We start from the raw sequence: 21,998 nt of genomic DNA on the forward strand, positions 1-21,998 counted from the left end.
AATCGTCGCGCCCGCTGCGCTCGTCCGCTGCGCTTCCTGCCAAGGCACATGATTTATGGTGATTGGGGGGGGCGTTGGAGGGGGTGTGGCCAACCGAGGTGGGCGTGTCTCGTGGCACACCTCGCCCTCGAGAATGGCGACCAGGGGTTCAGTTCCCGGGGGTCCTCTGCTGCCGCTGAGCCTCAAGGTGCCAGATTGTGCTCGGATAATCGGGACCGTCGTCACAAAGCCGCCGCCATTTTAGGACTTCGTTGGCGAACGTAATTGTAGTCGAGGAAAGATCACCTGTGCCTGCCGAGAAGGTCAGGAGGGGCCCTCCAGTTTAGTAAACACTGCCAGTAATGGATCAGCAGGAGAATCAGGCCTCGTACCCACGTCGTTGCTTTGTCCAGGCCTCAGGGCGCCATCTTAGATCGACGGCATCACACCCGGTGCTGGTCTTCAAAGTCAATTTTCAGGACAAGGAACAGCTCCAGGTCGTCCACTCTGAACGCCGCAGCTTCCGTGATGACTTCAGATTATGGATTATCCCATTTTTACTGGAATTCGCACGGATAATCAGGATGATATTCGGGATTGGGCGCGGAGCTCCGGGCTCACGCTGCCTACCTCCTCGGCATCCACGCCCCCCTGGCCGATGTCTTTGATGTTACACCAAGAACTAGACTTTAAATATGTGCCTCTCACCAAATGTAGCTTGTCTTTAGGAGTATAGCAATCTAAATGAGCCTCAAAGGGACTAAGAACTGTCTGAAAACATACACTGTGAACAAAACGTAGAACAAGATGGTGAAGAACTAGAAATATATTCAAGTGAATCTTCGTTAAATGTAATGTTTGCTTGGGATATTACTTAAGTGGTGACAAGTAATCTTTTTTTGACAAGCTCGAAGTGTAGCGTCTACTATTTACATCTATGTCCGCTACTCCCCTTGGATTCTCCTGCACCCATCCATCCACCCATACACATCTAGACATTCAGTGGTGACAGGTAATCTTTTTTTGATAAGCTGTATCCCCACCAGTACTAAGTGTAGCGTCTGCTATCTACATCTTCGTCCGCTACTCCACTCCGACCCTCCTGCACCCATCCATCCACCCATACACATCTAGACAGTGAACACTTACAAGTGTTTGCAGTCAACACCAACATTTACTACCACTCATACCACCACCCTTCCGAAATTTGTTGTTTAGGCAATATGGTTAGCACTATTAGCAAACACGACTATACTATGACATGAACTCGAGGAATTCTGCGGAACACAAAGGCATTCTGTAGAAACATATAAGAGCCATCCGACTATAAGACAAAATACTTGGAACTGAGAATTTCGGTGCGGTACCGATTTGTTCTCTTATTTTTTGTGGCATGCATAATTTGTCAAGTTGTCTAGATGTCAAGCTCAGACTCCTTTTGAATTTATTTCTCTATGCTTGTTTGCACAGATTATACCTTTAAATGTACACTCACATTTATCAGTATAAATATGTGTGTGCTTTTAACTTTTCTCTTTGAATGATGTTTAGTAATTGATTTAATGGAGTCCTGCAGAATCCAGAAAGAAATCAATGTTTCACTTTGATAAGGTCAAGTTTTGTGTCTGGATTCTCTCGCTTTGAAGTACAGGACATTCTTGCATGAATACACATCCAGAACTGTCACTCGCATTCTATTTCAGAAATGTAGAAATACCAGTCTAGGCTATTGTTCGTGCCTCGCCCTAAACACTACTGTGTCATAATATTCTACAGACGATTCCACAACATGGAACTTACATTTTGAAAAATATTCAATATGTGTATATGGGGTTGTAGAAAAGATAGGTTAAAAGTGTTTACTGCTGATGTGTCACCTGCTAGTCACAAGTTTGAATCCTGGCAGACCTCTCTCTGCTTGTCTCCCTTCTGAGGTAAAAAAAAAAGTGAACACCATTGAGCTGCGCAATAGCAAAACTATCATGTCAAGAGCTAGGGAACAGCATCGTTTTCTATAACAAAAGGTCATATAATTATACGAATACCTTCCAATGAAATATAATGACCTGTTCCTCAGTGTGTATTCTGTCATTTGAAATGTTTTTTAATCTGTGAAGAAAGCATTCACTTCATTTTGTGGTCAATTCCTGAGCTTCAACAACACAAATGTACCCTTATAAAGTTTTACCCATTGAATTAAGTGAAAATTCTGCATTTGTCCACTTAATTTGTGTGCTAAAAAATAGGATAATGGTTAAAGCATAGAGATTTCTGTTATTTATTTTTATAGCTTGTTCTTGACAGAATCTTTTTTTCTTTAAGATAAAATTTCATAGAAAATACATTTCAACACAGACATCCTAATTAAAAATAATATACCACAGACTGTTCCAGATTTCACAATAGCCAATAACCTAGGGAGTGCCACCATATATTGACTACATTAAAGGGTAGGACATTGCTTTCTCTTAACAATGCCAGCCAGAAACAGTCAAAATCATCAGCAGTAGTGAATATTCAAAGTAAATGCAATAAAGTGCATTGATAGTAAAAGATAAAATAACTACTTGTAATTATTATACGTAGGAAAACAGACCAAAGCAGTAAACGACAATAGCAGCTATTCAAGGCAATTAAAAATAGAATCAATCTTATATTCCTAGAAATATCCTGGGATGTTAACATCTTTAAATAGTCAACCGTTCCTTTACATGACACTACAAATCGAAAAACAGTAACATGCATCAGCATAACAGGTATTTAAGACCATTACAAAAAAAGTGCTTTAGTATTGAAAAATAGAATGTCTAAATATAATACTAGTTGCAAAACTAAACAAGTATTGACATAGCCAATAGGTCTCGCCTTTGGAACCTCATAAGTGTTTAACCATGCAATATTTAATTTTGTTGCACCAAGGATATTGTGCTTCATAACTAAATACTTATAAGGTCCCAAAAGCGAGACCTATTGGCTATGCCAATGCTTGTTTTCTGTGCCTTTGATCCGGATCCAGAGCATTCTTTCTCTTGAGAGATTTGAGATTTCTTACAGAACAAAAATATAGTATTGCAGTAATATGTATCCTCTGAAGCTTTCTGGCGTCAAGCCATGTAAGCATTGCAAGGGACAGATGCCCAACAGGAACCTCTATTCCATTTGCCTTTGGCGCTTGGGTTCGAACCATGATTTCACGTACTCTGACTTCTGTCTCTGCATGCACACCAAGGCCATTAGGGAATGGGAAGCTAAGTTGTTCATGGCCCGGTCCCACAATGACAGGTGGAGCAGGCCTCATTCAAGTCTGGGTTTTAGTTCACTGACCTCACATTATTCAAGCAAAAGGAGATTCTCGAGGAATATTCGTTAACACAAATTTCTTAGCGAGTGTTCATGAAAGCTGTAAGGAAGGGGACGTGTGTCAAGAGCAAATAACACGGTCATGGCCTGCAGGGCCTAATACCCGTAACAAATCAGCAGAAGTGGCAGACTCTGCAGAGAGATTGCAATGGAGATTAGCAAAAAAACAGGTCAAACAGTCCCAGTGCTAACTCTGACTAATAAACATGAAATAAGAGGAGCCCCGGGGACTTCACAATAACCTGTCCCAGCATGGGCAGCCATAAACATGAAAGATCTTTCAAATGTGTCCAGGAGCTCCAAGGCTATAAGGCTGAGAGATAAGAGGAGAAATACAATCCAATGCAAGATGTAAAAGTCAAGCCAGGAATGAAGGCGGCTGGATGTGCCAATAGAGAGCAAGGAAGGTCGGGCTGATAAAAGTGAGAGGCAAAAGAAAGAGAAATAAAACTTACCGATCGGTTGCAATAAGCAACGTGATCTCTGCAGTCCTGATGAAAGAAGTGAACGCAAGGTAGCGTCAGGATGAAATTAATGGCCTCTCACTCATCATCTGAAACGTGATGAGTCATCCATGGCTAACGAGTAGGAAGGCCATAAGAGAAATACTGATAAGCAGACTGAGACAGGGATAACACCAAGAAATGTAAATAATAAAAGCGACCGGGCTGAAAGGGTGACAGGAAGAAAAAATGTAATGAGAGAAAAATAAAATAAAAGCAGTGACAAGTCCGAGCAATAGTTAGAGGGAAGCTGGTCCAGAGGACATAGAAGAGATCTTTAGAGGCCAAACTTGTGGAAAAATTATTATGACAGTCGGGAAATAGGGAAAAGGAAAAAGAACAAGCATTGGCCGCCTGGCCGTGAAAGTGACGCGGCCGTCAAAGTGAAAGTGATCGAGGGCTGTAAGGGTGCCCGCGAGCGATGCACTTAATGAGCCATAACGATAGAGGAAAGCCAGATGGCGCCTCTGCTCGTCACTGTGTAACTGCATGCTCAAGGCAAGACAAAAAGCTGTGGTCGGCTTTTTAAAGCTGTTTCACTAAATGTCTCACCAGAGTAGCGCGTGTGCTGGCTCAGGCGAGACCTAAAAAGGAAGGAGTAATCATAAACTATATTACCCAAACGTTCCCAGTACATGCATTTGCGTTTGTCACCTAAACATAATCTTAAAACACGATTTATGACCAGTAAATAGTCCTCAAATAAAGTAAATGCAGTTAGCCTGCAGCGAAGTAGACATTCAACAAGGATAATTTATTAATAGACACCTTTAAAATTTGGCCAATAGCAAAATTTATTTCAGGCGAAGAAAGAGGGGTTATTAAATTTAAAGTTGTGGCCCGGGCCCAACACCCATATTTCAAGAAGATAGGGAGAAGGATCTTCTTCCTGCCGGCCAAAAGAAAGAGCAAGTCATGCAGAAGATGGATTATGGTGCATTTAGATTGCAAGTCCTCAGTACAACAACAAAGTTTTTATGTTGAGTCAAAGTTCTTCACTATTTTGGCTTGTATCCATAAGTCCAGACCGTGATCAATCATGATGTGATTTGGAGGCAAGACTCCCTGCTGCGATGGGGTCAGATTGTTAATGTTGTTAATGTATAGTCTCCTTCTGTCTGCCTAAGTTGAATGTAACTGTGGTTCTAATTTTTCTCTTCAATACAGCTTTTCATTTAAGTGAAGGAAGCCAGAGTACTTGAGCGTCTAAGCTCCTTGGGAGCTCTACTGCAGCTTGGACAGATCTCCTGAACTGTGCCCATCTACAAGTATTTCATGTGTGCAGGAATGTTTATTCCAGAGTTTATTTCCATAATTTTAGAGAGCATTCTCATACCCTGCACATAACTGAACTCCAGTAATGTATTTCAAAAGCAAATGTTCCATGACAACTTCTTCGAGGATCCGGTAGGGTGAGCACAAAATATCTCTTAAACATATGGTGGCAAATATGATTTCATGGGAGACTGAGCCTCATCAGTCGCTGAATGCAAACGTTTCTGTTGCTGGGGAAGGAGATATTATTTTGCTTTGATGAGACCCAAACCCTCGCAGTGTCCTGTCCCGGTTGTCTATGGTTTCATGCATTGTGTCCATCTCCCTCTTCAGACCAGTTAACTATCACAGTATATGTAAAACAAGGGAATTGTATGCACTTTCTGTTTCTTAAAATACCTCGTGTATTGTTTAGGAGAAATTCTTATGACAAGCAGGATGGCTCACAATGTAATGTGATTATTGCTGATGGTTATGTGTTGCCTGCTGGGTACAGGCTTTAGTGCTGGCAAGGCCAAATTAGTCTTCATCCTTTTGAAGTCAATACATTGATGACCATTACTGTTAGTGATAATAGCACCTAATATTTTCTACATTTCTGGAAAACTACAATAGTAAGGGCATTACAAAAACAATGTAATACTTGTGCAACCTTTTCATATGTGCCTCAATTATAATTGTTCCTATTTTATCACCTTTTCACCTTTGCCACGTGTATCATACTTATGTACTATTGTAAACAAAAAAATGAAATTGTGAGTTGATTTGTGAAGTGCACAAAGTAAATCTTAAAATTCTGTCAGAGCAGCGCAGTTAGCCAGTAACAGCAACGCCATTACATGACAATATATTTTTAAGGTCTTACGAAAATATAAAGTATTTTTTCCCTTCTCAGGACTTTTTTAGATTAGGTTAACCTGGCACTCTAAAGCAATAGTTGTCTTATGCTATCAAAAACGATTCAGAAAAGGGGGTGGTGATGAACAGAGTGTCAGAATTAAGCAGACCACTCTTACCCACTCTTAACCACTCTTACCCAGTCCAAAGATCAGGGCTTGATCCATCACCGTTAATTATCCCATGATGCACTGGGCCAGGGTCAGACTAATTTGCATATAGCCAAGTTCTGAGCTGGGATGGTGCAGTGAGCTAAAAAAACGGTGATGGATCAAGCCCGGATCTTTGGACTGGGTAAGAGTGGTCTGCTTGATTCAGACACTCTGTTCATCACCACCCCCTTTTCTGAATCACTTATGCTATCAAAGGCATCATGTGCAAATGGGATGCCAGAAGGTTTGAAGACTCATACCTATGAAGAAGAAGGAATTTCATACACTTCTAATTCAGGTACATGTGAGCCAGATTTGTAATATAACATACCAGTTGTTGTCAAGGCCATGATGAACATTTGCTGGTCAAGGAGGAGGTGGTGTCTAAAAGTATCGCTTACTAAACACCAGGTTTTTTTTAACTGAGTTTGCTTCAGAATGTTCCATAGTTTGATATGTCTTCCGAAAGGTCCAGATAAACTGGTGGCCCAATCTAGTTAAGAGGCGACAGTGGCGGCAATTACAACTGACCTACGAGGTAGTAAAAGATAATGCATGGTCAAGCAATTTAAGATGATAATTTGAGAATTTATGGTGACCTCTATTAAGCGAGACCCCTAAGCTTTTCAGTGCTTTCTGCGGAGATGTTTGGTGTGATTTGAAGCTTTAGGCTAAGTGAAACAAGACAAATCTAACATCATTTAAAAGACGAGACAAAGAGAAGTACAATATCATATGTATAAGAATACAACCTAACGCTAAAGTTTCAGACTATCTTATTAAGCAGCCTCAGCAAGTATTGAAGGGCCATTGACAGAAGTGAACCCTGGGGGATTCCATATTGAATGGACCCCGTTTCATCTGCTGTCTACTGCCAGTCAATAAAGGTCAGGATATTTTAAATCCTTCTACAAGGCCCTTTAGCTAACTTAGCACCAACTGAATCAATAGAGTTCATACGATTCTTCGATAGCAAGTGTAGGACTGACATTAGTAAATAGAAGAATGGATATGATTAAAGTACTACTGGTAGAGAGGTGTGGCTCACTGGTTAGAGGCGGCAGACCCGAGTGCAGAGAACGGCCCGGGACCAGGGTTCGATTCCCGACGCGGCAGGGTCTTGGACCAGGATCAGCGGACTGATAATTCTCGCATCGGTGCCCACTCCGACCAGGGAGCACACTCGGCAACTCTGGGCATTAGCTTGCCTCATCTCTACAACGGCCCCCACAGACGCCAGGGATGCCTGGTTTCACCCTGGAGATACCCAAAAGGGACCATCTCACAGGGAAAACCAGGACGGGTTCCCCAGCAGTCTACAGCGCCGGGACACTCGGGTAGAGTAACTGTGCGCTATACAAGTATCCCACATTTACATTTACATTTACATTTACTGTGTCCCTCAGACCAACTGGAGGTAAAGCATCCATAGCTTTAAAAAGCAAGGAGTATTGACTGTTTTAGGCACTCTGGAATCTGTTGATGTTTAGAGAAGCCTCTGAGTAGCAGCTAGATTGCACTATGATGAACTAACTATGCCAACTGTGCTTACTGCTGGCAGGTGTTTCCGGATCCTTCTAATCCCCAGCACTGTATTACGGGTTGTCATTGAAAACCTTGTATGCGCTGATTCATTCGTGCACACAAAGAACAGTATTAAGACAAGATTTGGGTCTACAGGTGCCATTGGGTGATTTTAAAAAGCCTGCCACAAATGTTCAGGGAAAATTAAAGCAAAATGAACAATGTTCAAGAGAAAATTGAAGGTAAACGGCCAGTGTTCTGCTACTTCTACCTTCTTTGCCTGGTTCCTGTTTTTTTTACTTGTTGTTAGTTCTCCTTGACTTCTACATCCTCTCCTGTAGTGATTAGCACTAACAGAATATCGGAATCTGTCATGTGTGACTGGAAAACAGACTCAATACTGGAAAAAGGCCCACAGCTGGCGCGAGGAACTGTGTCTTGCAGATGGACTGTGGCCTGCATGCCTGTTGTCATCATACTCTGCGCATAAGGGAATACATTATGATTAAGTCTCACACTTATCATTTTTACTGATTTTTACAGATAAATACATATAGATAACAATGTGTTTCCTGTCTGTATTTATTTTTATAAGGAGAAAAGTACAGAAAATTGGGCATCTTTTCACTGACTCTCCCACCCAATAGACGTGCAGATTGTGAGCATATGAAGTAAAAAAAAACCCAGCATGAAATGTCCTTAAATTACTGCATAGTTCAAAATAAGTTTGTGCTATTATGCATATATTTTCATTTGGGTTTGTTGTTTTATTAAATTTGGTTACATAATGTGCTAAAACTGGACAGTCATCAACGTATGAGTACACATTTATTAGTTAAATAAACGTGGATATATCAGTGCTACTACTTCATTTATTCTCAAAACTCAAAAAAATTGATAAATACTGATAAGATGGCTAAAAAGCAAGTATGAATATAGATGGAAATGTTCCCCAAAATAAAATGACATAAAACACGAGCACTAATTATGATTGCTAATTACCCCAGTAATGTATTTCAAAAGCAGATTTACCATGCAGGCTTCTTCAAAAATCAGGGTTGTATTTTCTGTGTGTGTTCAGATCCTGTAGAATCCTGAATCTTGATTGTCCCGAAAATTGGTCGTCTTTAGATCGTTACAGTTTTGGGACTCATTGGTCTTTCTCTCTAAAGCTTATATCTTCTTACCTTTACAATTCTAGTTCTAATACAGGTGCTCATTTAAAGTTTATTTTCCCTTACTTGTAACTAAAAGAACATTTGAGGCTGGTCTTAATAAGCCATTTTGTATCCAAATCTTGCCCTGAGGTCGTCCCTTGTTGTCTGTGGCTTGTATTTCATTCTGGGGGGCTTTGACCTCTTCTTTTATTGTCAGAATTACATAAAATATAAAACTAAACTTAATCAGAAAACCCCAGAAAATAGCCTAAGTGAAAATAAATCGAAAAATAATCCTGAAAGGAGTACTTGTACATTTTATTTTCAGCACAAGGACAGTGGCATAGGAAGGGGAATAATGAAATCCCTCTCTCCTATCAAAAACAATCGGTACTGTGATGTATTATTTACCCATCTTTTTACAGGATATTGTAACCTTCATCCTGTAAAGCATATTCATCCCTTACAACCCCCTGTGACTGCTCTAAGTGCTCCAGGGATAGCACAGGGGGCGGATATGTTATAAAGTGGAAAAGTAAAACAAAAGCTATTAAGTAATGAATTAAATCGCATTGAAAGCAGCTAGACTGACCCTTTAAGTTTAATCGGTTGGAACTCCCTGACGAACAATGCGCTTTTTGTTCTGTTCCCAGCACAGTTGGCAGTGTCCTCAATTGGTTGGCGTGTCCGTGCAGAATGTGGGTCGAATAGAAGATTTGGTAAAATAAACTTATGTGAAGGATGATAACATGGGATGCGCTTTTGTGTGCATTTCAAGCAAACATTATTCTGCTGTGTGCAAAGCCGAAAAATATTAGCACAGCACACACCTTCCCAAACTCCTGTGTGAATGAAAAAACAGAACTGTCTGAAGTAAATGTTCATGCTGTCCTCTAGGCTTGCATCATCTTTCCCCTGTGGAAGATGGAATGTGTCAGCCTGTCGTTCAGAGTAAATTACCTCCCATTAAAGCAGTGCACTGTTCAGTCTGATCCAAGCTTCTTTGTTCAATCAGAGAGCTAAAAAGGAACAAGAGCTTGCAAAACTAATATGGAGGGTGGCCAAAATATAACTTGCTTAGCTAAACACTAGGAAGCATTCGCCTAAACCTGCAGAACTCAAACCTCCAGGATTTAAAAGATATTGTATTTGTATTTTGGGTTTAGGAACCTTCTGCATAGTTGTGTTGACCATCTGTGCCTTTTTCAAACCCATTGGTAACACTGATCAGTGCCTTTTCTGTACCTGTTTACTGAAAAATGTCTATGTTTTATAAACTTTACATTCTTTGCTAACTTTTGTACAGCACTCCATGCTATTTTCAAATAAACCTTAATCGTTGTGTAAAATTTGTGAAATACTCATTTTTTGTACCCTTTTTTTCTTATTTAGAAAAGTTAAATAATAAAGCTTTTCCTGTAACTGAGGCCCCTGTTCAAACACCGGGAAGGGAGGCCAAAGTCCACTTCAGCCATGGTTCTGACTCCCAGTGGCTGTTAGCGGGGGGCAGAAGCGAGGATAACTTCAATCGTAGAGCTGTGTCCCTACCTCCACTCTGTCAGGGGCTGCCAAATACCCACCATATAAAAGAAAATGGGTTGAGGTACTACTCTTTTTTCGCATTGCCTGATGCCTGCCACCAGCCATTTTCCCCCCAAGAGCTTGGCTCCCACTGTAATTTAGGGTACTTGACCCTGACGGCCTTGGTGAACAAGTGGTGGGGTGGAAGTAGGGATTATGCCTGGGCAGATGCTGCATCAGTCCAAGTGCACTTGCAGGCCCACGTCTCAAATACAAATACGCCCCTGCATTGATTGGGTTAGTGTGAATGCCAAAAGACAACTTTATACAGTTGAACTGCCTCTTGATGTCATTTCGAGTTTTTTCAAATTCCAGTACAGGAGCTGGAATAATATATGTGTTTACAGGAACATCTACAGTCGTAATTTAAATACAAAGACACTTAGTAGAAACCATTCAAATGAGTTTCTGCTTTGTTTCTAGCCCAGCCTGCCTTTTTTAGATCGCGCCTCAACAGCACGTGCGTTCTCTCTTTGAGACCTTTTGTTGACTTTAAGTAGACTTATAGACTGCCCATTACTTACCACTGGTTGACTTCATTGTCACTCTCATTTCCTTGTGTCTTATTGGTGAGCTGCTGTAGGCTTCCTTCCTATTAGTGTGTTTGTCCCTCCACTGAAGAGTGGAAGCAATTACTTCTGTCCTTCCACAGCTCAATTTGTTTAGGCACTACTATTTTCTTTGTGTTAAAGCACTGGAGCATATTTATCAGCTGTTTCCCCCGTGTACAATGTTCCTTTCTATCTGTGTTGACCTGCCCCAACTGCTTTCCTTCTTTCTGTTGTCTGTATTGCCTTGCCCTCACCCACCTTCCCGTTGGCCTTGTTGCATTGCTCCCATCCTCCAACCAATTATCTGTGTTGACCAACTACCAACCTGCCTCTTTTTGTCCGTGTTGGCTTGACCCCATTGTCCCGCCTGTTGTCTGTCTTGGCTTGCCACCACCCTTCCCTCCATTTTTTTATGTTGGCTGCCCTCACCCAGCTTCCCCCTGATGTCTGGGTTCGGTTGCCCCCACCCTCCCTGCTATTGTCCGTATTGACTTGCCTGCATCGTCCCTCCCTTTGTTTGTGTTGGCTGGCCTACCACCCTCCCTCCTGTTGTCCTTGTTGGCTTGCACCCATCGTCCCTCCCTTTGTTTGTTTTGGCAGGCCTACCACACACTCTCTCCCATTGCCCTTGCTGGCTTGCCCCCATCCACCCCTCCAGTGCTGGCAGCATCGGGGTGCCCTTTCTTATTGTTTTAACCTTTCAGCCATGCTGCAGAACATGGCTAGAAAACCATTAACAAAGCCAATACCTCACATTTGGCAGCAACATTAGTGATGTTAGCAGAGTACTCAACAGACACTGGCACTTGTTGAAAGAAACCACTAACAATGCCCCCAACATATCACTTTACATCTGAACATTACTATCCACAAACGAAAAACCTTGGGAGGACTTATCTGCCCTAGTTACCCAGGCACCAAACTACGGAGTGACTGGCTAACACCACACTTGAAACGTTTCGACAAATGTGGACGCCACATCATGTGCAGTGTTGCTAAAGAAACAAGGTCATTTAAATATAATGACAGTCTACTTACCATATCAAACACAACATAAATTGCACAACACTTGTTCTAGTTTATGTGCTGATTTGTAAATGCAACAGGATTTATGTTGGTAGCACAGTGAGAATGGGTAAAGAGAGAGTAATGGAAAACTTCAGAGTAATGAGACAAGGTGGCCCAAATACCCCTTTGCACTTCATACACTCACTTGTACACAACAAGACCAACATCAGACCTTTCAGTTTCATGGTCTAGAAATGGTGCAACAAATCGAGAGCGGGGGCAACACAGAATTACACTTGAGTCTATTTGGATTGTGCGTCTCAAAGCTGTGGAAAGGGGGCTGAACATTGATTGGGAATTGCACTACTGCCTAGGTGATTAAAATACCAATGACATTTACTGTATTTTATTCTGTCAAAGATTGCATGACACTATTGAATGGATTTAAGAAATAACAATGATGTTCAGTGGATAATGTGAAAGTAAGATGCTTGATATCTACTTATGACACAGTCTTTGTGACATCCTTCTCTTTCTTCTGCATGTTGGAGAGCATCCTGAAAACACTTCTTCTGTAACTTTGGTGTTCACTTAAAATACAGATGCGTCACATCAATACACAAACGCACTGTAGTGTATTACTTTTTGTAATGCACCGAGGATTTTTTCAGACTCGCCACTATATTATCCCAGCCTACGTGATAAGCTGCTTTTCTAATGTATGGACTTCACTCAGCATTTAAATATTGCCGCATTATCCAGGTGCCACCTTATGATGATAAGTTACGTCCGTCATTTAACAAATGGATACTAGATTAAAGCGTTATTTAACCTATGGATACTAGATTAAAGTGGAACTTTTCGAGGTCACCTTTGAACATTTGACTTAGTGACAAGAAATTTATTTTGCAAACACAACTTATTGACACTATATTTAATTAGGTGCCCGAACGGAATGCCTCAATGCACTATGAACGAAATGGGAATACTGTCCCATAGGTATTTGTTTTAGAAATGAGTTATACATGGTAAAGATATAAGTAGAGGCTGTTGTATCGACCAATGCTTAATATTCAATTTGAGTACTAAATAGGCTGCGGTATTGCAGACTTAGACACCACTCAATTATGGCCGCAACTGTGCTTCTGTTAGAGTAGGGAGGCTCTACCACAGCTAGTTCGTATTCAGTTATATGGCCTATATATATCTCTTCAAAATGGTGCTCATGCTGAACCACGAGGCACGCAAAAGATTACACAGGAGTACCCTCCCTCAGGTATAACAAATGCATGTGAATTGCTATTGATACAGTAATGAACGTGGGAATGGGACAGTGTCATATATGTATTAGGTACAGGCACGCAGATTATACTACAAATGAGACAAGACCAGCTAACAACGGGCGGTCTTCATTAAACCCGACACTCGTACTGGCATGTATACATGAGGCATGGGCACACGTTCAGGTCTCATAATACTCTTGCTTCTTAGAGTGGCATGTTATACGGGCTTGAGTCTGACAAAATGAGTGCAATGTGTGACGAGAGACATGGGCCGGCACGTGAAGTGTAAATATTTTACCGGGATACCCTATGTAAAGTACGCATGCCATACCAGGAATCACCAATAACGAGTTATTGTTCTAATTATGCGGTTTCAATGGGAGATAAATTACGTGTGTGTGAAATTGGGTTTGTAGCACATAAGCTATGGGAATATAAGTCTCACAAGCTAGCAGGTCCTAATTAACCTGGCATTCAACCTGATATCAGTTACAGACACAGGCAAATGGCGGCGATGATAAGAAGGTGGATGTCAGATTTGACGGATTAAGTACTAGTTTGCCAAATCCTTTGAGTGCTAACTCTTCTGCTCCGTCTCTTCTCTGCTTGAACTCAGCGCTTGGACGCCCGTGGGCAGCAACCGCGCTTAATAAATTTATTTACATTTACATTTACATTTACTAGACTATCTGGATAAATATGGTGTATGTATAAAAGGGGTGTTTGGAGACTGATAGTGAATATAGAAATAGACATGTGGGTACAGATGCTTTATATATATTTTTGCATATATCACACACACACACGCACACGCACACACACACACACACACACACACACACACACACACACACACACACTCTCTCTCTCTCTCTCTCTTCACACAAGTTGGTGGGACAATATAAGGTAAGATTTTAGTCCTTTTCACATTTTGGATACAATTATGTACATAATAATGTAGGTAGGAGTTTTCATAAGATGCTCTCATTATCCTTTCAGACATCATACTTGTGGATTTCTCGATCTAATTTTGATATAGCATATACACAACTTTATTCTGACCACTAGTAGAATTCCAATAATGTTGTCACAATGGGTGATACCAGCACATGCATGATGTGAGAGGGTGACTTGACTAACATCTGGGCACAATACAAAATAGTGCCAGGATTCTTCACAACTAATGCCACACCAATTTTTTTAATGTTTTTTTTATTTATTCAATCTTTATTTCGTCCGTTGGCCATCAAAGATATGCAATAAAACACATACAATTGCTATAAAATCAACATTCATAATCAATCAATACACAGTTAGCAGTATAAAACCTACAGTTAGTTAATACTAAAATTTCATTTGAGAGCTGTGGACCTTACGATTACAAGGGAGCCTGCATTTTCAAAATACGGGTGCGAGTGTGCCAAACATTGGTGAGGAATTTTGCTAGTGCAAACACAGTTAGGCTTGTGGCATCAGTTTTTAGAATTCTGTACATAGGAAGGTACTCCCTACCACCCAGATTTCTAATCAATGGAAGGAGCCAATACTTCCTCGCTGCTTTATAGGCTGGACAAAACAGGACCACGTGCAAATCGCTTTCCTCCGCGGCAGCACAGGCCGGGCACTGCTTGGTGGAGGGGGGTGTTGACCAGGAGCTAGTAAAAGATCGTAGGGGCAGCGTGCCATATCTCCATTGGAGAAATAGCATCCTGGACAACACGGGGGAGATATCATCTAGAACCCTCTCAAACCTGTACAAGTCCTTACTTTGTACGAATGCAGAAGCTAGTGACCCTTCACCCTGGCTGTCTATTGTCATAGCTAATTTTTGTTCATGATATGCATTGGTCAGGGCTCTCTTGGAGATAATCAGTGAGGCATTAGCAGAATTAGACCAAAGGTCAGGGAACCCCAATGTCGTACAGGTATTTTGGATATATTTTATCCAGGGGATCCGAAGCGCTTTCGGGTGGGTCAATAGCTCCCTCAGTTCCGCCCTATAGACAGAAAGATCATCACTACTCCATAGCCTCCGCCAGAAAGCTATGGGTCTCAAACCTAATTCGTCCGCTATTGGTCGCAGACCCAGATCTAGCCTCAAAGGGAGGAGGGGGGTGCTGGGCGGAAGTGCGGCTATCTGTCTGATGAAATTGTTCTCCGTTAAGGACAGACTGCGACAAGATATATGTCCCCACAATTCCGCCCCATACATGGTCGCACCCCTGGCCTGTGCCTTGTAGATCTGTATAAGCGATCCCAGCGGACGATAGGAGGAGCCCTTCATCATTCGCGCGATGCCCCCTGTCGTCTGTACCAATTTGAGGTTAGCCCTGTTCTGATGTGTTCCCCAGGACATAGTTTCATTGAGAGTCACACCGAGATATTCGAAGGTGGACACTCTCTCGAGCCGTGAGGCGCCCAGTAGTGGATTCGGCCGTAGTTTTTGGCTTGGATTCAAAACCATAAACTTGGTCTTGGCCGCATTGATTTCTAACCCCCGATCAGTGCAAAAGGCCCACAAATGAGTCGAGGATCCTCTGTATCCCCATTGGGGTTTTGGACAGCAGCAGGGTGTCATCTGCAAACATGATTGCAGGCACCCTGCTGCCGTTCAACTTGGGTGCGTCCGTGTGTTCAGTGGCATTTAGGTGGGCGATTACCCCGTTGAAGAAGAGGCAGAACAGGGTCGGTGCCAGCACACAACCCTGTCTCACCCCTCGGTCAACGGGGAATTTGTCCGTAAGTGCCCCGGACCGCCCGCACCTTACTCGAGCGTAGTTATTATGGTGTAATCTCTGCAAGATTATCAAAATGTCCGGGGGGACGCCCATCTCTGCCAGAACGCTCCAAAGTTTCCCTCTGGGCACCAGGTCGAAGGCGGCCCGCAAATCCACAAAAATTGTGTAAAGGCTGCCGCCCTCGAGTAGTGCTGTCCTCCAGTATATGATGTTCAGTCGAAAGACCTGGTCCACTGTGGAGACCCCCTTTCTGAAACCCGCCTGATAAGGGCTAAGGGCGCCCACCTCTTCTGCCCAGTCCTGGAGCCGATTCAGCAGTACCCTACCGAACAATTTCTGTGCCACATCAATCAGGCTGATAGGCCTGTAGTTGGCTGGGAGGAGAGACGAGCCCTTTTTAAATATGGGTACCACCTCCGCCCCCAGCCAAGTGTTGGGGATTTCCATGCCACTAAGAACTCCGTTAAACAGAGCGGCAAGGTAGGGGGCCCAGACAACGGGCTCCTGTTTAAACAGGTCCCGGGTAGGCCATCCAATCCTGGCGCCTTTCCCGAGGTAAGTCCTGCTATTGCGGCCGTAACCTCGCCCAAGTTTATTAGATCCCCCTCATAGTCCGGCCAGCCAGCGCCGATGTCGGTGGTAAGTTCTCCTGGCTCAGCGCTATATAGGGATTGAAAGTGTGCCTGCCACACCCCTGGAACAATATTTGGCTCAATTGCCGAATGGAGATTTTCCGACCCCCCGCTCACTATTCTCCAGAACAAGCGGTGATCTTTTAGCGCTAGAGACTTAGTGAGCTCTTCCCATTGCTTTTCCTCCCATTCTGCTTTGGCATGGGTGATACGTTTTTTGTAGGCCCATCTGCTTTCTCTTATCTTGTCCCCCCCTAGGCCCTCCTTAATGGATCTAAGAAGATCCCCTTTTGCCCTTCTACAGGCTGAGTTATACCATGACGACTTGCATGGACGCCCCCTGGTTGGATTCTGTGCGTTATTTGAATTTGAATTTAAAAACATTTCTATAGCGCACTTTTACCATGCGGTTTCTTGGCGCTGTTGGATTGTGAGGAAGCAGGCAGTCTTTTTCTTGCTGAAGCGGGGGATGGTTAACAGAGCCTGATGAGTGGACCTAAGCTCTCGTCCAGGTGTGTAGGGAGTGATGGCAGAACAAATAAATTCCGGGGCGGTGCCCATTTTAGCCTGAAAAGTGGTGCAGCCAAGCTTAAACAGGGCGCGCTCTTTCACCGGCAGCCAGTGCAAGGCCTGCAATAGGGGGGTGGCTCGATGGTATTTAGGCAGGCCGTGAATCAGGCGAGCAGCCTGGTTCTGCACTAGCTGCAAGCGGCGAATGGCGTAAGCTGGAGCGCCATTATAAATGATGTTCCCATAGTCGAGACGCGAAAGCACCATGGCCATCACTATAATTTTTAGGGCAGGTAAAGAAAAAAAACGAGAGATCTTCCTGATGATTCGGAGGGAAAAGAAACAGGAGGAAACAACCGAATTGACCTGAGGGTGAACGGAAAGTGAGGGATCCAGGAAGATGCCAAGGGTCTTGACCTTGGGAACTGGGAGCGGGGGAACACCAAGTGAGGAGGGCCAGTGAGAAGGGGACCAGGGACTGCAACCACCTCTGGTCAAGACTAACTCCGTCTTGTCCGGGTTGAGTTTGAGGTGGTTGCAGTTCATCCAGTCCTGGATGAGCAACATGACGGATTGGACATTTGAAGCAGAGGAGGAAGAGTGGGAAAGGTTAAAAATTAGCTGGAGGTCATCGGCGTAATTGAACACCGTGACCTCGAGCTGCTGTAACATAAAAATAAGGGGGTAAATGTATAAATTAAACAAAAGAGGGGAAAGGGAGGAACCTTGGGGGACTCCGCATGCAACCTTACGAGAGGCAGCAGTGAAACCAGCAAGGTGGACTGCCTGAGCCCTATCACTCAGGAAGGACTTAAGCCAGGCGAGGGCCAGGCCCTCTATGCCCGCCGCCTTGACACGGGTGAGGAGGATGGAGTGGTCCACCGTGTCAAAAGCGGCGGATAGATCTAAAAGAATGAGGGCCTGGGGGAAGTTGGTATCAATGCCCTCGCGTAGGCTGTCCATCACTGAGATCACTACCTTCTCCGTAGAGTGGAGGGGGCGAAAGCCCGCCTGCCGGGGGGAGAGGCAGTGGTTGGTTTCCACGTAGGTACTCAGGGTGCTGGTTACATGGGTCTCTAGAACCTTGGCCAAGTAGGGTAGAAGGGAGATGGGACGGTAATTGGAAGGGGATGAAGGGTCGGCACCGGGTTTTTTTAGGATGGGGATGACTGCCGCAAATTTATGGGCAGTGGGGACCACTCCGGATTTGAGTGAGTCGTTTAAAAGTGTGAGGGGGGGGGGTAGGACAGTGTAGGAAGACTTCTCGCAAAATGCGAGCAGGGGCAAAGTCTAGGGGGGAACCTGACTTTACCTTTTGGAGCAGGGGAGAAAGTGTGGCTATGGTCAAAGGGGGGCAGGAAGTGAATTTGGAAGTGATGACGGGAGGGGAGGGATTGGTGAAGGTAGGGGAAGGGGGAGAGATATTAGCCTTGATCTTTGCGACCTTATCAACGAAGAAATCGTTGAGTGAGTCGCAGAGCGGTTGAGAAGGGGGGATCGAGGCCGTGGCTCTGTTGGATGAGGCAAACTCATGTACTGTGGCAAAAATCTCTTTAGATTGAGATTCAGCTGCTAGTATCCGGTTTGAATAAAACAGGGTCTTGGCATCAAGTATGCTTTGTTTATATACTTTGAGCACAGAAAGGTAGATAGTTTTTTTGGCGGGGCAATATTCTCTTCTCCATGCACGCTCTGCTCTGCGTGCGGCTAATTTCTTCTCCTTAAGGTCGGGGGTAAACCAGCGATTGGCAGCATGGGCACGCTTCACCGTGATCCGTCTCAGGGGAGCAAAGTCGTCGCCTGCCCGGGTCAACCAGCCATCGATGGTAGTCAGCTGGTCCGGGGCGGCGAGGCCTGAGAGGTCAGGGCAGGAGTTGGCTAGGGATGAGCAGAAAGATGGCATGTCTGCCTTACCCCATTTTCTAGCCCAGGTGTTCTTGGGGAGAGGAGGTTTAGGCGCTGGGGCTAACGCGAGAGAGAAGGAGATTAAAAAATGGTCCGACCAGGAGCAGGGGGAGATGACAGGGGGAGTAGTAGGGATATTTAGGGTCCAGACCTGGTCAAGCGAATGGCCATGAACATGGGTGGGGCTGTGGACAAGGGGAGAAAAGTTAAGACTGGTCATAAGGCTGGTAAATTCTTTAGAGAGGGGGCTTTCGGCGGGATCGTTAGGCCAAAAATTGAAGTCACCCAACACCAACACTGAAGAGTTGTTAATAACCAGTGTGGCGAGGATGTCCTGAAGGCAAGAGACAAAGTTGGAAGTTGCGTGAGGGGGTCGATAAATGAGAACAGCAGTAAGGGGGGTCGAATGAGAGCTAGCACGAATTATTAGGCAGTCTACCTCAGGGATAGGAGGAGAGGGGAGTATTTGAAAGTGGGAGTCAGTATGTGTTATCAAGGCTACTCCGCCGCCTCTCCTGCCCTCCGGGCGATCCGCTCGAATGATGGAATATGAGGGAGGGAGTGCGGCTAAGACGTTGGGAAGGGAGTCTGCCTTGAGCCAGGTCTCTGTTAAGAACAAGAGATCCGGATTGTGGGTGTCAAGAAAGTCGAATAGCTCATGCTGATGGCTGACGACGGATCTGGTGTTGAGGAGCGTGGCAGTGGTATTATAAGACGGCGCGTGGGGAACAGGCAAAAGGGAGTGAATAGGGGCAGCGGCACAAGGCCGAGGGAAACAACTTTGAATAGCGGCGGGTGGAGCAGCGGGGGGGCTCGTAAGGAGATTTAAGTGTTGTAGTGAGTTAGACACAGTATGACTAATGATGCCAGGGATCCAGTGAGAGAGAAGCTCAGAGGAAGTATATGACAGCGGGAGGGCATAAGGGGGTGCCCCCTGCCCCGGCCTGCCGCGGACGGGCGCAGACGGGCAGGACTCTGGCTTGACTCCGGCGAGCCTACGGCGCGCCCGCTGCGCTCGTCCGCTGCGCTGACACATGGGGGACGTTTAAATAGAGGAGCAGCGTGGGGGGGAGTGGCGTGGGTGGGGTCGGGCGAACCAGCCCGATCCAAGATGGCGGCCACTACCGCTAGGTGCCTGAGGTGGAATCAGCTGCCAGCCAGCCCCGCTGGGCCCCTGAAAAAGCAAGGTGAGAGGTTAGGGGTACCTGTTGAATTTCAGTACAGGTTAGACAACAAAATTAGGCAATTTAAAAGCAAGTGCGTGTCGCCGCTTTTGGTCGGCGTGACAGCGCGCTAAAAGAACTTAAAAGCTCAGTCGCAGCCCTCAGCTCCTGCAAGCAAGCCCACTGCCACCGGGCTGCTCGCAATCGCTGGGGAGACTGGGGATCACTCCTAAATAGAGGAGCAGCGTGGGGGGAGTGGCGTGGGTGGGGTCGGGCGAACCAGCCCGATCCACGATGGCGGCCACTACCGCTAGGCGCCTGAGGTGGAATCAGCTGCCAGCCAGCCCCGCTGAGCCCCTGAAAAAGCAAGGTGAGAGGTTACTGGAGGTTGGGGGCCGCAGCCTTTATAAGATCCTCATGGGCCTGATGTAATTTGGCCTGGTAATCTTTGTTGTCCGCTACGATATCCAAATCTCCCACAACCTCCAAAATAGGAATTATCCCGTCATAAAGCCTCTCCAGTTTCTCCTTGCTTGAGACCAGATGTTCCCATCTGATTCTTCTCCTGTTGTTTTCCAGGAGGAGTTCAGGTTTGGTCCCCTCATGAGATGTTGTACAAATTCCGAGGCCGGGGTGAGTGAGGTCAAGCTCAAGAGCATTATCGTCACTATCTAACCTTTCCCTCACCCTAAAGTCCCGAATGGCTGCCCAATTCACTATTTGGACCAGGACATAATCCAAGCGAGATTCTCTTCCCACTCTATTATAGGTGGTTCTGCTCGGTATGTCAGATCTAATACGCCCATTACAGGCTCTGATTCCAAATTTCAGGGTGAGGGCTGTGATCTGTAATGCTAAGGGAGACCATGCTTTCGGGGGGGGGGCGTCTGTCGAAGGTACTGACCATCTAACCTCTTCCTCCATTGGAAAACCCTCCAAAAGACCTGGCAATGGCAATGGCTCAAAGTGAGAGTTTAAGTCCCCTCCCACTACATAGGTTAAGTCACTTGGTAATTCAGATAAATAGTTCGTGAGTTCCTCTATGGTAGGTGATTCCCTGGCAGTTCCAACTGGCCTAGAATAGATGTTAATTAAGGCAAGCTTTGCTTGGTTTGGCCAAGACAGCAACACCACAAGGATATCGTCAGATGTAACTGGTAGTCGTGTTGCCTCACAGCCTAGATGAGATGCAACCCAGGTTGTGAGCCCGCCTGAAGGGCGACCTTTGCCCTCCCACCTAGCTGGAATAAAAAATGACTGATATCCTTGGTGCCCAAAGTCTTCTCTTGCCCAGGTCTCCTGGAACATACAAACGTCCCCAGTCTCGATATAGGTTTCCCAATCTTCGGCGGCCAGTTTGTTGGCTAAGCCGGCAACATTCTACCAGATTAATCTCAGATGTTCAGGGGTGGGATTTGCCGGAATAGAAGAGTGGGACAGGACAGTTTCAAATATTAGACCAGACACTGAGTCGGGAACATTTTCAACAGTGGGACTAGATGGAACAGGGAGACTACAGGGACCAATGTCCAAGGTCACGAGGTTGTTGGTGGGCAGTCAATCAACCCCCTCGAGTCCACTCAGACAGTTGAAGCGATTGTAATGGAAGTAGAGGGTATTAGGTGGTTGGTAATTGAGGCGTTCGACGTATCCTTTTGGTCTGGATCTCCGTTCCACCCTAGTCCAGTCTTCATGAAACGGGTTATAATGCATACGGATGGGTGGAAAGAAGAAGGAGACTGGCAGGGTCTGTATAGTGGAATCCAATGATCGGTTCATC

General features: G+C 44.8%; 1 protein-coding gene and 1 long non-coding RNA gene across 2 annotated transcripts in view; one reads left to right on the forward strand and one right to left on the reverse strand.

Moving 5' to 3' along the window:
• The window catches only part of RILPL2 (Rab interacting lysosomal protein like 2), a 94,597-nt gene extending 89,318 nt beyond the window's left edge, over window positions 1-5,279 (forward strand). Inside the window, exon 4 of the mRNA XM_086942915.1 lies at window positions 5,010-5,279. Within this exon, the coding sequence (XP_086799041.1) occupies window positions 5,010-5,025 (16 nt within the window). The 3' untranslated portion in view covers window positions 5,026-5,279. The remainder of the gene's footprint in view (window positions 1-5,009) is intronic.
• On the reverse strand, window positions 5,252-10,196 carry LOC147679386 (uncharacterized). The gene is made up of 3 exons (XR_015300879.1): window positions 7,555-10,196; window positions 6,369-7,192; window positions 5,252-6,058 (listed from the first exon to the last, which is right to left on the reverse strand). It is a non-coding gene; the product is annotated as an uncharacterized LOC147679386 (long non-coding RNA).
• Between the last annotated feature and the right edge of the window lie 11,802 nt (window positions 10,197-21,998).

Source organism: Lissotriton vulgaris, chromosome 11 (assembly GCF_964263255.1).
Source record: "Lissotriton vulgaris chromosome 11, aLisVul1.2, whole genome shotgun sequence".
Taxonomy (NCBI): Eukaryota; Metazoa; Chordata; class Amphibia; order Caudata; family Salamandridae; genus Lissotriton; species Lissotriton vulgaris.